Source organism: Hemiscyllium ocellatum, chromosome 45, assembly GCF_020745735.1.
Source record: "Hemiscyllium ocellatum isolate sHemOce1 chromosome 45, sHemOce1.pat.X.cur, whole genome shotgun sequence".
Taxonomy (NCBI): Eukaryota; Metazoa; Chordata; class Chondrichthyes; order Orectolobiformes; family Hemiscylliidae; genus Hemiscyllium; species Hemiscyllium ocellatum.
Window position 1 is genome coordinate 15089614 of NC_083445.1, and position 14593 is coordinate 15104206.

Consider the following 14593-nt stretch of genomic DNA (forward strand, 5'->3'; position numbering starts at 1 on the left):
CAGTTGGAGCAACAGTTGGAGGTAATGAGGAATTTACAGGAGTTGGGGGTGTTATGGATGGCAGTTATAGGAAGGGAGAAAAGCTGCAGATACAGTCAGATGGATGGATTAACTCCAAGAAAGGTAGAAGAGGTAGGCGGGGAGTACAGGAGTCTTCGGTAGCTATCCCCATTTCAAACAAGTATGCTGTTTGGAAAATGTAGGGGGTGATCAACATTCAGGGGAATGGAGCATGAACAGCCAAGTTTCTGGTATCAAGAATGGCTCTAATGCAATGAGGGATACATCAGGTTCCAAGTGATCAATTGTGTTAGGGGACTCTCTAGTTAGGGACACAGACAGATGTTTCTGCGGCTAGCAGTGAAAAATCAGAATGATGTGTTGCCTACATGGTGCCAGGATCAAGGATGTCTCAGAGAGGTGCAGAATGTTCTCAAAGGGGAGAGGGCCCAGCAGGAGGTCATTGTATACATTGGAACCAACAACAAGGAAGAGAAAGGGATGAGATTCTGAAGGGAGAATAAAGAATGTTCAGCAGGAATTTAGAAAAGATGTCCTCGATGGTAGTAATATCTGGTATACTCCCGGTGCTGGTATATGGGAGAATGATTCACATTTTTGGATCATTGGAATCTATACAAGAAGTATGAATTGAACCTGAATTGGAAGGGGACTAATATATTGGCAGGGAGATTTGCTAGAGCTGCTCTGGAAGATTTAAACTAGTAGGGAGGCGAGATGGGATCCAGGGAGATACTGAGGAAAGAGATCAATCTGAGACTGGTACAGTTGAGAAAAGAAGCAAGTCACTCAGTCAGAGCAGGCAGGAACAAACCAGAGAACAAGATAGGACTGATAAATTAAACTGCATTTATTTAAATGCAAGAGGCCTAACAGGGAAGGCAGATGAGCTCAGGGCATGATCAGGAACATGGGACTGGGATATCATAGCAATAACAAGAACGTGGCTCAGAGATGGGCAGGACTGGCAGCTTGTTCGAGGATACAAATGCTACAGGAAGGATAGAAAGGGAAGCAAGCGAGGAGGAGGAGTATTTGATAAGAGACCGCATTACAGCTGTACTTAGGGAGTATATTCCTGGAAATGCATCCAGGGAAGGTATTTGGGGGTGAGCTAAGAAATAAGAAAGGGATGATCACCTCATTGGGATTGTAATATCGATCTCCTAATAGCTAACAGGGAATTGAGAAACAAATTTGTGAAGAGATTTCAGTTATCTCTAAAAATAACAGGGTGGTTATAGTAGGGGGTTTTAACTTTCCAAACATAGACTGCGACTGCCATAGTGTTCAGAATTTAGATGGAGAGGAATTTGTTAAGGGTGTACGAGAAAATGTTCTGAGTCAGTATGTGGATGTACCTATTAGAGAAGGTGCAAAACTTGACCTACTCTTGGGAAATAAGGCAGGGCAGGTGACTGAGGTGTCAGTGAGGGAGCAGTTTGGGGCCAGCGACCATAATTCTATTAGTTTCAACATTGTGTTGGAAAAGGATAAACCAGATATATAAGTTGAAGTTCTAAATTGGAGGAAGGCTAATTTTGACGGTATTAGGCAAGAACTTTCAAAAGCTGATTGGAGGCACATGTTTGCACATAAAAAGGATGGCTGGAAAATGGGAAGCCTTCAGAAATGAGATAAGAGAGCCCAGAGACCGTATGTGCCTGTTCAGGTGAAAGTAAAGGCTGGTAGGCATTGGAAATGCTGAATGACTAGAGAAATTGGGAGTTTGGTTAAGAAAAAGAAGGAAGCATATGTCAGGTATAGACAGGAAAAATCGAGTGAGTCCTTGGAAGAGTATAAAGGCAGTTGGAATATACTTAAGAGGGGAATCAGGAGGGCAAAAAAGGGACATGAGATAGCTTTGGCACAAAGGGTTAAGGAGAATCCAAAGGGTTTTTACAAATACATTAAGGATAAAAGGGTAAGTAGAGAGCGAATAGGGCCCTTCAAAGATCAGCAAAGCAGCCTTTGTGTGGAGCCACAGGAGATGGGGAGATACTAAATGAGTAATTTGCATCAGTGTTTACTGTGGAGAAGAACATGGAAGATATTGAATGTAGGAAAATAGATGGTGATATCTTGAAAAATGTCCAGATTACAGAGGACAAAGTGCTAGATATCTTGAAATGGATAAAGGTGGATAACTCCCCAGGACCTGATCAGGTGTACCCTAGAACTCTGTGGGAAGCAAAGGAAGTGATTTCTTGACCGCTTACTGAGATATTTGTACCATTGATAGACACAGGTGAGGTGCCAGATGACTAGAGGTTGGCTAATGTGGTACCATTATTTAAGAAAGGTGATAAGGAAAATCCAGGGAACTATAGACTGGCGAGCATGACGCCGGTAGTGGGCAAGTTATTGGAAGGAATCCTGAGGGACAGGATTTACATGTATTTGGAAAGTCAAGGACTGGTTAGGTATAGTCAACATGGCTTTGTGTGTGGGAAATCATGTTTCACAAACTTGATTGAGTTTTTGAAAAAGTAATAAAGAGGATTGATGAGGTCAGAGCTGTTGACATGATCTATATTCAGGAAGGCGTTCGACAAGGTTTACCTTGGGAGGTTGGTTAGCAAGGTTAGATCTCGTGGAATGCAGGGAGAACTAGCCATTTGGATATAGAACCGGCTTGAAGGTAGAAGACAGAGGATGGTGGTGGAGGGTTGCTTTTCAGACTGGTGGCCTGTGACCATTGGAGTGTTACTAGGATTGATGCTGGATCCACTACGTTTCATCATTTATAAAAGTGATTTGCATATGAACATAGGAGGTATAGTTAAGTTTGTAGATGACACCAAAATTGGAGGTATAGTGGGAAGCGAAGAAGGTTACCTCAGATTACAATGAGATCTTGATCAGATGGGCCAATGGGCTGAGGAGTGGCAGATGGAGTTTAATTTAGATAAATGCGAGGTGCTGCATTTTGGGAAAGTAAATCTTAGCGGGACTTATACACTTAATGGTAAGTGTATATGGGAGTGTTGCTGAACAAAGAGACCTTGGTGTGCAGGTTCATAGCTCCTACAAAGTGGAATCACAAGTAAATAGGATCATGAAGAAGGCATTTGGTATGCTTTCCTTTATTGGTCAGAGCATTGAGTACAGGGGTTGGGAATCTTCTTGCTCATGTAACATGACATTCGAAGATGGTCCAAAGATCTGGAGACATTAATTCTTTATTCCATTGCCATCAAGTCACAACAAAAGTGAAGGGAAATTAAGGTTAATTGAGGAAGTATTTACATGGAATGAAGCCTATGGTTTACAATGAGTTGAGAAATACTTTGTCTGACTGCTCCTTCTCATTCAGCCTCCTTTCCCCAAAGAGACTTCTTTTTTCCAGAGAGGGTCTGTTTGACTACTCCAGATACCAATCTCACTTTTGCCTCCAGCCTTGGCACAAATGGCATCGCTTCCTTGCTCAGCGCCCTCCCTCCACATCGCCACCTTCCATTACAATAACTTTGTATGATTCATGTACGAGGGGATTGAGATCACTTTATACTGCGACATCACGTGATATTTCTCTATTGAAATGATGTTCTGAATTTTTATTCTTTCTGCCAAAGTGGGCAATCACATGTTTTCCCACATTAGTCTCCATCTGCCAATTGTTTTGCCAATTTCCTTTACCGATCTGGATCCCTTTGCAGACTCTTTGCATCCTCTTCGACTTGCTTTTCTCTGTATATCTTACTCTTTCATGGAGGGTGGGCATTGTTGACGAGATCAGTAATGATTTCTCTTCCTCAATTGACTTGAAATTGAGGCTATGTTTTGAGGTGGTACAGACTCGATGGGCTGAAAGGCCTCTTCCATACTGTAGGATTCCATGGTTCAGGGGCAGTTAAGAGTCAACTACATGGCTGTGGGTCTGGAATCACGTAGGCCAGACCGGGTGAAGGTGGCATGTCTCCTTCCTGAAAGGACATTGATGAACGTGCTTGGTCTTTACAACAGTCGGTATCATTTCATGTCTCACAAGCCATTTTGGCAACAATGCATTTCATTCCCCACTTTTAAACACAACTTAAACTCTATTTCTTTGATCAAGCTTGAAGTAACAATGTGATTAATGTGAACTGGTATCATAATCCTCTGTTTGTGATGATCTATATGCTTTGGGGAAAGAAGCCTATACTTTATGCTAGGCTGATGGCCCCTTCACAAACTCCCCCCTTTTGAAGGGAGAATGGATCTTTTAATATGAATATGGGTTTGATATTCAATGGGATGTTCATATTTAATGGATATGTCATGTACGTTCATTGCATAGCCCATAAGAACCTCCAGGCATAGTGGACGAACCAATGTGTAAAGCTGGTATAAAGAGGACCATTGTAAAGGCAGAAGCATTCAAATTACAGATTGAAAGTTAGGCAGGATCTGGGTGATGTGTGCCAATGGTAAAACAGCGTGGGCTCCATATGATTGCAGGCCCACATCAGTGGGATTGATGCTGAGCTGCATTCTGGAATGGGCTTAGGAAGCCTTTCAGTTGAAAGGTAACAAATAATGGTAATTTGCAATACGGTCAAGACAGGAGATTGGCTCCAGGTAACAGATGTGATGCTGAATTTCCTCTTTTGGCATTGTCAAAGTTCTGTGATTCTATGAAAATGTTTACTGTGGCTGTTCCTTTTATTTCAAATTGCCACTCACTGCTGTTGTGAAATCTTTCAGCAAATAGTAAGAGAGAAGAGCGTTACTCTAATTTATTGAGGCAGATAATTGAAAGTTACAGGCAGAAGGGGGTGGAAGCTAGAAACAGGGAGCAAGCGAGAGGAAAGGAAGGTTCCAAGACAATCACAGTGAAGGGAGTGTGGGAGACGGAAGACAGAAAACAAAAGAAATTGAGGAGGAAGGAGGAGAAGATGGTTCAGAGAGAAAGGGAATGAGAGAAAATGAAAATAAGAAGAGAAAACAACAGACCCATTAGTTCAAGAAGCCTTTTCCTTTCTATCCTTAGGCTATCACAAACTTTACAAATGGTCTCCTCAGTAGGAATTCACGGCTACAGAACATGACGACCACTCAACGGTTAAATGTAGCAGCAACCATCTTGGATCTCTTAGAGAATACGGCAATGGCTGTTGCTTTGAATTTGTCCAGAGGGGAAACAAAGTCAATCTCAGAAGACTCTTTCGGTAAAATATTACTCAGTATAAATGCTAACCCTTGAGATGTCAAATTGACACAGAGGGCATCTTTTAGTAAAAGGAAAGGTTGTTTATTTCTGGTTATGGTCAGCACTATCTAAGCCAATTGGCACTTTACTAAAGGAAATGTGTCAATTAAAATGGCGACATCTGATTATATATTTCAAACAATATTTCATAAAATTGTTTTGACAAACATGTAGAAACATTATTGTCCATGATGCTGTGCCATAGGGTTGAGCAAGTTCCTAAATTATATTTGATAATTACATTTCCACAGAACGAGGGCTAAGAAAATTGATATCAATCTAGGTTCCTGTTTCTGTGCATGAGGCCAGAGGATATAGAAACAGAATTAAGCCATTCCTGCCTTCTCCCTGTAACCTTTTGTTACAGACCAGACCAGACCCCCTTCAAACATTTCAAGAAAGTAGCCTGGAGCGAAACTTTGCTCGTTGTTTTAAGCAGGTGTAATGCGGATATTCCAGGAGTGATGCAGATGGCCCAACCGCTTAGTTTTAAACAAGCAGAGTTAATTTGCAAGATTACCAAATGAAACATAAACAAAAGAGAACAGAATATAGAATAACTTAACCAATCTGAAAACCCAACAGACTATTCCAACTTAATGATGCTATTCCAACTATTTGCTACAATCTCCGTTAACACCCCTTGGCACAAAAAGTAAAATCAGATGCAGGGTCTCACAGGAGAGAGAGAAATGGCAGAGAGATTCAGAATGGAACACCTTCTTCCATCTATCAGTTTCTTGGACCAACAGCCTCAAAACTGACTGACTGCTTTCCCAGAACAGCCAGACTGCTAAAACCCAAACTAAACCAAACTGGCTACTCCCCTTTCATTGTACAAGTGGGTTTTTAAATTTGAAAGTGTTTTGCCTGTGGCAGTATCTATTCGGTATAATCAAATTGGCCCTAAAACCCATCGAAGCCAAACTTCTCAGCAACTCTGCATTTATGACAGCTCTGAGAAAAAAAAGGACAATATAACCTTGTTAAAGGGACAGCATCATCACATTTTGATCTCTTTACTATTCTAGAATCTATTTATTTCTGACTTAAAGATACTCAATGACTTAGCCTCCATAGCCATCTGTGTCAGTGAGTTGAGCAGATTCACCACTCTATGGCTGAAGAAATTCCTCCTCATTTCAGTTCTAAAAGGTCATCCCTTCAGTCCGAGGCTGCGTGCTCGGGTCCAAGTCTCTCTGACTGGTAAAAATACCTTCTCCACACCGCTCCATAGAATCATATACATATAACCCCTTCAGTGTGGAAACAGGCCAGTCAGCCCAACAATTCCACACCACTCCTCTGTTCGGCACCAACATCGAAGGCCGAAGGGCCTGTTCTGCGCTGTATTGTTCTATGTTCTAAGAACATCTGAACTAGATTCAACCCTTACCCTTTCCCTGTAACCCTGCATTCTCCATGACTAATATACCTGATCTACACATCCCTAAAGACTACAGGCCAATCCACTTAACTGGCACACCTTTGGACTGTGGGAGGAAATCAAAGGTGTGGGCGGCACGGTGGCACAGTGGTTAGCACTGCTGCCTCACAGCGCCTGAGACCCGGGTTCAATTCCCGACTCAGGCGACTGACTGTGTGGAGTTTGCACGTTCTCCCCGTGTCTGCGTGAGTTTCCTCCGGGTGCTCCGGTTTCCTCCCACAGTCCAAAGATGTGCGGGTCAGGTGAATTGGCCATACTAAATTTCCCGGAGTGTTAGGTAAGGGGTAAATATAGGGGTATGGATAGGTTGCGCTTCAGCGGGTCGGTGTGGACTTGTTGGGCCGAAGGGCATGTTTCCACACTGTAAGTAATCTAATCTAATCAAAGAACCCAATGGAAACTCACTTTCACCCGGGGAGAATGCGTATTCCATACAGACAGTGCCCATACAGACAGTGCCCAAGGGTGGAATCAAATGCGTGTCCCTGGCGCTGCGAAGCAGCAATGCTAACCACTGAGCCACCATGCCACCCACTCTATCTCGTGCTCTCAGGATTCAGGAAGTTTCAATGATCTCACCCCTCATCCTTTCGAATTCAACAGTGTCAATTGTTGGGCAAGTGATGGTGTGTGAATCTTGATTGAGAGCAGGTTTCTATCTGTGCTGTGCTCAGCGTTTGCACTGTTTCTTCTGGGTCTCAGTGGGTAATTTTAATGCCTCATAGTCGGAAGATCGGGGTCTTGTGTCTTACTGACACAGGATTGAGGAGGACGTATCCACAACAGTACTGAGGGAGCATTACACTGCCAGAGACTTTCATATAAAACATGAAGTCAAGATTCCTTGAGACTGTTAAGCAACTGCTGCCCAATTGCAGAATCACATTGAGCAATAGACATTTTGTTTTGGGTTTTGCAAATGTAAGCTATTTGGGTGAGGTCTGTATCATCAATAGGAGGAACATCCTGTTTGATTCAATCAACTACTTGCTGAGATGTGTAGGCTATATGCCAAATTCTACACCGACATTGAAATTCAAACATAACATTGTTCCATTGGCTGCTGGGTAAAATGTCCAGAATGTGCTAATAGTTATGCCAATAACCATTGTAAGATAGTGAGTTGGCCTTGCAACGTAGCTCATTTACTTGAGCGAGAAGCAACATACATTCGTGGACAGTGATACATTCCCCACAAACAAAGGGATATGTTCGACAACAAACACAGAGAGTGCTGGAGAAACTCAGTAGGTTTTGTGAAGTGAGAAAGAGTTTATGCTTCGAATCTGAGATGATTCTCCTTCAGAAATAATGAGCTTACTGTCTCAGGCTGAGGGGGCAAAGTGCAGAATGACAATGCAGGGAGGCTATGAGTATCTAGGTACGCTCAGAATGAATCATGAAATAACATCAAAGACATGTAAATCTGTGAGAGAGAAAGAGGCATGGGGTTTCCAAAGGCACTGCATCCTTCACAAGGACTTATATTTAATTTTAGCTGGCAAGATCCAGGTGTTTGGTAATCAAAATATGCCAGGTGACTTGGCAAGAATCGAGATCCAGAATAACACCATGGAGATAAACTGGAGAACGGTCATGGGAGCAAAGAACTCTGGTAAATGTTTAGTTTCTTTTGCAACCAAATTTGTATTTTCCAACACTGTGTGTTTAAAATAGTTTCTCCTCTCTTCCTTCTTTCCCTTCAGGGAGTTTGTCTCCTGAGGAGATAGATCAATCCTCATTGGAGCACAGAAGAATGAGCGGTAATAATTCTGAAACATGTAGGGACTTGACTGGACAGACCGATTCCCCTTGTAGGGAAATCGAGAACTAAAGATAATGTCATCATTGTCCTACCAGACCACAGGCTAACTGTCTTATTAGAGCGAAGTGACAGCTGCTGTTTGAAATTGTGAGTCATCACACCTTAGACAAGGGGAGAGATTGAGAAGGAATGACATTCATGATAACCTCAGTTAATGCAGTAATTAAATCTACATTGTTGACATTACTCTGCATCCAACCAACTGTGGGATCCATTGGCCTGGTGGTATTATTGCCGGGTTGTTAATCCAGAGACCCAGGTAATGTTCTGTGGAGCCGAGTTCAATCTTGCCCTGACAAATGGTGGAATTTGACTCCAATAAAGATTTGGAATTAAGAGTCTGATGGTGACCTGAATCTATTGTTGATTGTTGGGGAAAAACCCATCTGGTTCACTCATCTCTTACAAGGAAGAAAACTGCCCTCCTTCCCTGATCTGGTCTTCATGTTACTGCAGACACATAGCAATGTGTTTTTCACTCTTAAATGTCCTTGAGCAATGAGGGATAAGCAAAAAATGAAGACCTAGACAATGACACCCTCATCCTGGGAATGAATAAAATAAACTGGGCAAACTAACCCCATTCATCTCGAACTAGGGGCCGCAGGTCTCCCATTGAGAAGGGAGTGGATGAGGTGTCTCTTCTCTCAGATGATCATTAGTTTTTAGATTTCCCTTCTCCAATGAAAAGTGGAGGTGGGTCATTACTTAAGGACAGAGGTTTGATTGTCAAAGGTCATTGGGGGATGAGGAGGAGACAGGCTGGAAAGTGGAGTTAAGGTCATAATTAGGTCAGCTGCAAATCTATTGACTGAGAGATATGTTTCAATGGGCTGAATGGTCTATTCCTGCTCAATAAGACGATGAGACATGGGAGCAGACATTAGGCCCATTGAGTCTTCTCTGTCATTCCATCATGGCTGATAGGTTTCTCAACCCCATTCTCCTGCTTTGTCTCCATAACCCTTGATCCCCTTGATACTCAAGAATTTATCAATCTCAGTCTTAAATATACTCAATGACCTGGACTCCTTCTGTGGCAATGAATTCCATAGATTCTGGCCAAAGAAGTTTCTCCTGATCTCCTTCTAAAAGGACTTCCCTTTACTCTAAGCATATGCTGTAGGACACACTGTTGGTATATCAGTGAGAGGTACAGGATTAAATATGTGTAATTTTTCTGTAAGTGTTGTATCTCCAGAAGTAGTCTCTCCTACCAATGCAAACTTCTTCCCAACATCTGTTTTGTCCATGCCATTCAATATTCTGTAAGTTTTAATTAGATCACCCCTCATCCTTCTTAACTTTATCAAATATAAACCCAGAATTCCCAAACATTCCTCATGTGCTTTGAGTTGTGCATTTGGCTTTAAAATTGTATCTTGGTCTTGAGAAACGGTGAGAGTGGGAATTCTTCTGTGGAGGCCAGTTAGAGTCAACACCATTGCACTGTGGGTAGTCAGCTGTTTGACGGCTGAGATGGGGTGAGGACTAAAGAAGTGTGAAAGGTTATTAGTGGTCAGGGATTTGCTAGTAAGGGAGCACACAGATGCTTTGTGGCTGGAGACAGGATTCCAGATGACACATCTTCTCCTGAGTGCCTGGGTCAAGGATGTCATGAAATGGCTGAAAGGAATTCTGAAGGGAGGATGATCCGCCAGAGATCATGATCCACATCAGGACCAATGGCATTGGAAGAAAAAAAATGAGTCATGCAAACAGACTTTAGGGGTTAGGTAAGAAACTGAAAAGCAAGACTTCAAGATAGTAATCTCTGGGTTCTTCCCAATGGCACACAGTTACCCCGTGAGTATAAGAATTGAAGGATCAAGCAGATGACTGGAGAACTGATGGAGGAGGGAGGGCTTTAGATTCTTGAGGCATGGAGACTGTTTATGGGAGGGGTCTGCTAATGCTTTTAATGGTGAATTTAAATTAGATTGGCAAGGAGATGGGATCCTGACAAGCAGCTTTTGAACAAGGGGAGATTTAAGGGGATTAAAATATTATTGGGTGAGTCTGGAAGGTCGAGGAAACTGGCTGCTTAGGAAAGGACCCAGACAGCAACGAAAACAGTTCAGCAACGCCAAGTGGAATATATTTTGATGCAAGGAGACTGAAGAATAAGACAGACAGATACATTGAGGGCACAGACAGGCAGGTGGGAGTTTGACATCATGCTATTATTTCACTGAAGGATGGACAGGATTGGCAGCTTAACGTTTCTGGTTATTAGGCATTTCGACGAGAGAGAGAAGGATAAAAGGGGAAGGGGCAATATCAGTGGGGAGGGATTATATTGTGGAAGGATCATCAAATAAGGTATTTGGCTCGAAGTAAAAAGCACTACAAGGGTAAACACACTGTTAGTGTGTCAGTGAGAGGTACAGGATTAAATATGTGTAATTTAGCTGTTAGTATTGTATCTCCAGAAGTAGATCATCATTAGTCTGTGTCTCCCTCTATGTGGAAGCTCTGTGATGTTCAGAGAGAGAGAGAGCTCCTATTGTAAAGGCAGTTCCCAACTGGGGAGACATCCAGTTTCACTCACTATGAATAAAGTCTGTCTCTGAGTAATTTAATCTATATATTTGTGCATAAAGTGCATAAAACTAGCAGTCACATCCAACACCCAAGTCGCATTTGTAATATTCTATAACTTGTCAGTAAGTGATAAGTTCATCACAGCATTAGTTTATCACATGAATTGATATTTACTGAATATAGGTTACCTGCTCATTATCTCATTGGTGTTTGTTGAAATTTCTGCATATATTGGCTGACGTGATTCCAATGACTGTACTTCAAAAGTATTTAATTGGCTGCAGAGTGTTTTTGGAAATCCTGATATAATGAAAGGTGCTGTCTAAATTAAAGTCCACATATATGCTTGTGAGCTCTTGTGGCAATAAATCAATGCTGGTAGAAACTTTCCCACCTCTTCCCATGCAGTACAAACTATTGTTTCCTCTGAGATTTGGTATTCTTGCAATTCTGTCCTGATGAGTGCAAGGCATAAACCTCTGAATATTTCTACTTGTTCAGCCATATCCAGCTTCTGTGCTGCTAAGCAACTCATACGTTTTTTTTTGCAATATTTAAAATTGCCTTGCTTTAACATTTGGATCAATTCTACAATCCATCATTGGAGTGGACACAATGAGCTGTGGAATTAGATTTATAGCTAGATCAACTGCTGTTGCCAAATTATTTCAGATGACTTGACACTCACCCAAAGTCCAAATCACTTTGCTCCCCCAGACTTTGCTGCAGTCTCCTTCTTTGTATTCAGCGACATGGAATCCATTTTGAACAGCGAGATCCATAAAGATGGCATCAAGCAGTTGGAAGCAACTGAAGGAACAGGCTGGTTAAACTCCAAAGTGGTAACAGCCAGAATCAGTAACAAAGCAGCCAGCCACAACCTGACAGAAATGGTCAATTTTACACTGAAACTCAACCAGGTTTGTAAGGGTGACTTTCAGGCTTGTCATGCAACAGGAACTGCAATGGTTCAAGATGAACAATTGGACAGCATAGAGAACTCTTTTACCTATGTCTAACCCGGTGCTGTTGCTTTCCTGGGAGTCTTTGACTGGGACAGCATAGAGGGAGCGTTGCTCTGTATCTAATCCTGTATGTCTGTGTCCTGTGATGTTTTATGGGGCAGTGTGGAGAAAGACTTACTCTGTATTTAACCCTATACTCCCTATCTGGAAGGTTTTTGATGGGGACAGTGTAGAGGGAGATTTTGCTTCCATAATGGTATGAAACATGTTCTTACGTTTTAAGTTCCTGTCTCGAGGAGGTTACTGTGTCCTCATTGTCTGGTTGCTTTCTGTATGGCTGCAGTTCAGAGAGCTGGGGATATTTAAATCTGTGGTAGGTGCACACTGTTTAACGAGGTTTGTTCCTTCATGCAGGATATCAAAGATCACGAGAAGGCCGACTGCGTTTATTTAAAGAGAACAGAAGAGGGAAGTTTCTGGTCGTCTGAGGGCTGCTTCCTGATTAGTTCCAATGGAAGCAACGTAATATGCCAATGTAACCATCTGACGAGCTTTGCTATTTTAATGTCTCCAGTTGAGATCGAGGTAAAACATTGTTCAAACTCCGGTCAAAGTGGGAAGTAAACCCAGAGACAGAGGAAACAGAAAAGTGTAACAGTCAGAAAGCAGAGATCAAGAGAATCAGAGAGTCAGGAATCAGACACACAAGAATGAGATGAGATGAAGCCGGAGACTCAGAATAACACCCAAGGGTGCCAGAGAGCAGGAAAGCGACTCCATTAGAGACGACTGAGTGATCTAGTGAGTGAGTCCACAGAGTCCTGAAACAGCACAGAGTGAGTCAGACTGTGATTTCAGAGAGTGACCCAGACTAAGACCCAATATGACCCCAAAGAGTGACCACTGACACCCCAAAGTGATCTAGAGTCTGACCCCAAAGAGTGACCCCAGGGAATGGCCTGAGAAAGTGGCCCCTCGACAGCCAGCAGAACAACGAATTCAGATGTGAAAGATCACATGGTGTTATTTTGAAGGAAAACAGTGGAGTTAACCCAACATCAATATTTATCCCAAAAGCAACATCACTGGTTATTACTAGAATCACTGATAATTAATAGATGAACAAAGTGTGAAACAGGTTATGGTACAGTAGTAATGGCCCTGCCCTGAGTCAAGAGACCTAGTTTGAAATCTCACCTACCCCAGCGATGTATAATAACACCACTGAATTAAAATACTATGGATGCTGGATGTCTGAACTCAAAACAGAGATTGCTAGAGAAACTCAGCAGATCTGGTGAATTCTGGAGACACAGAAACAGAGTTAACATTTCAATTCCAGTATGACTCTTCTTTCAGAATTGATTGTCATTGTTTTACATGAGTGAAAGTTTCCAGAGGACCATGAAGTTATTTAAAAGAGATGACTGGCAATGAGTGTAACCTGGGGATGACCATGTCCCAGGCAAGGGGGGAGCTTGAGGAGGCAGGTTCTTCATGGTGATCTCAGTGGTTCTGGCAATTGAACCTGTGTACCCCTGAAATTAATACCCTGACTGGCATTAGCTGCAGCTCACAGTGCCACCCAATCTGTCACAGTCCCTGGTACAAATCATGTGGCAGAGATCAGACTGAGCGACCATAAATATGATGTTGTTTTATGTTAAGATTCAATAGGAGGAGCTGGTTACTGTAAAAAAGTGCTTAGTGAGATATCTAATCCATTAGTTCTAATTTTCAAACATTGCAGCATTTTGGGAAAGATCCATTTGAATTTAAGTTAAAAAATGTGGCGCTGGAAAGGCACAGCAAGTCAGGCAGCATCTAAGGAGCAGGAGTATTGACGTTTCAGGCATTAGCTGAAAAATGTATTGCTGGAAAAGCACAGCAGGTTAGGCAGCATCCAAGGAGCAGGAGAATCGACATTTCGGGCATAAGCAGGCTATGATAAAAGGTAGGGAGGAGGGACTTGGGGGAGGGGCATTGGGAATGCGATAGGTGGAAGGAGATTAAGGTGAGGGTAATAGGCCGGAGAGAGGGTGGGGGCTGAGAGGTCGGGAAGAAGATTGCAGGTCAAGAAAGCATAAGCCCTTCATCAGGAATGTGGGAGAGGGAGGATGGACCTGAGAGATAAATAGGAGGATGCAGCTGGGGCTGGGGGGAAGGCACCCTCCTATTTATCCCTCAGCACCCATCCCCTCACATTCCTGATGAAAGGCTTATGCCCAGAACGTTGATTGTCCTGCTCCTTGGATGCTGCCTGACCAGCTATGCTTTTCCAGCACCACACTTTTTGACTCTGAACTCCAGTCTGCAGTCCTCACCTTCTCCCATTTCAATTTAACTCAAGTAAAAGTAAAACACTGAAAAAATGGAAATATGAAACAAATGCAGAGAATGCTGGAGAAACTCAGCAAGTCTGGTAACATCTACAGAGAGAGAAACAGTTCAAGTTTTGATTCTGATATGAATCCTGTTTAGCACAGTGAATATAACACCTTTATTCAAAAAAGGGGGGAGGCAGAAAGCAGGAAAACAAAAGCCAGTTGATTTAACATCTGTTTGAGGGGATATGAGAAGCTATTATTAAAGATGCC

The 14593-nt window shown here is 42.5% G+C and overlaps 1 protein-coding gene across 1 annotated transcript in view; it reads left to right on the top strand.

Moving 5' to 3' along the window:
- Window positions 1–14593, top strand: part of LOC132835870 (adhesion G protein-coupled receptor E1-like) — a 45236-nt gene that overhangs the window by 11096 nt on the left and 19547 nt on the right. The window contains exons 6-9 of the mRNA XM_060854968.1: window positions 4997–5174; window positions 8161–8277; window positions 11749–11951; window positions 12411–12581. Of these exons, the coding sequence (XP_060710951.1) occupies window positions 4997–5174; window positions 8161–8277; window positions 11749–11951; window positions 12411–12581 (669 nt within the window). The remainder of the gene's footprint in view (window positions 1–4996; window positions 5175–8160; window positions 8278–11748; window positions 11952–12410; window positions 12582–14593) is intronic.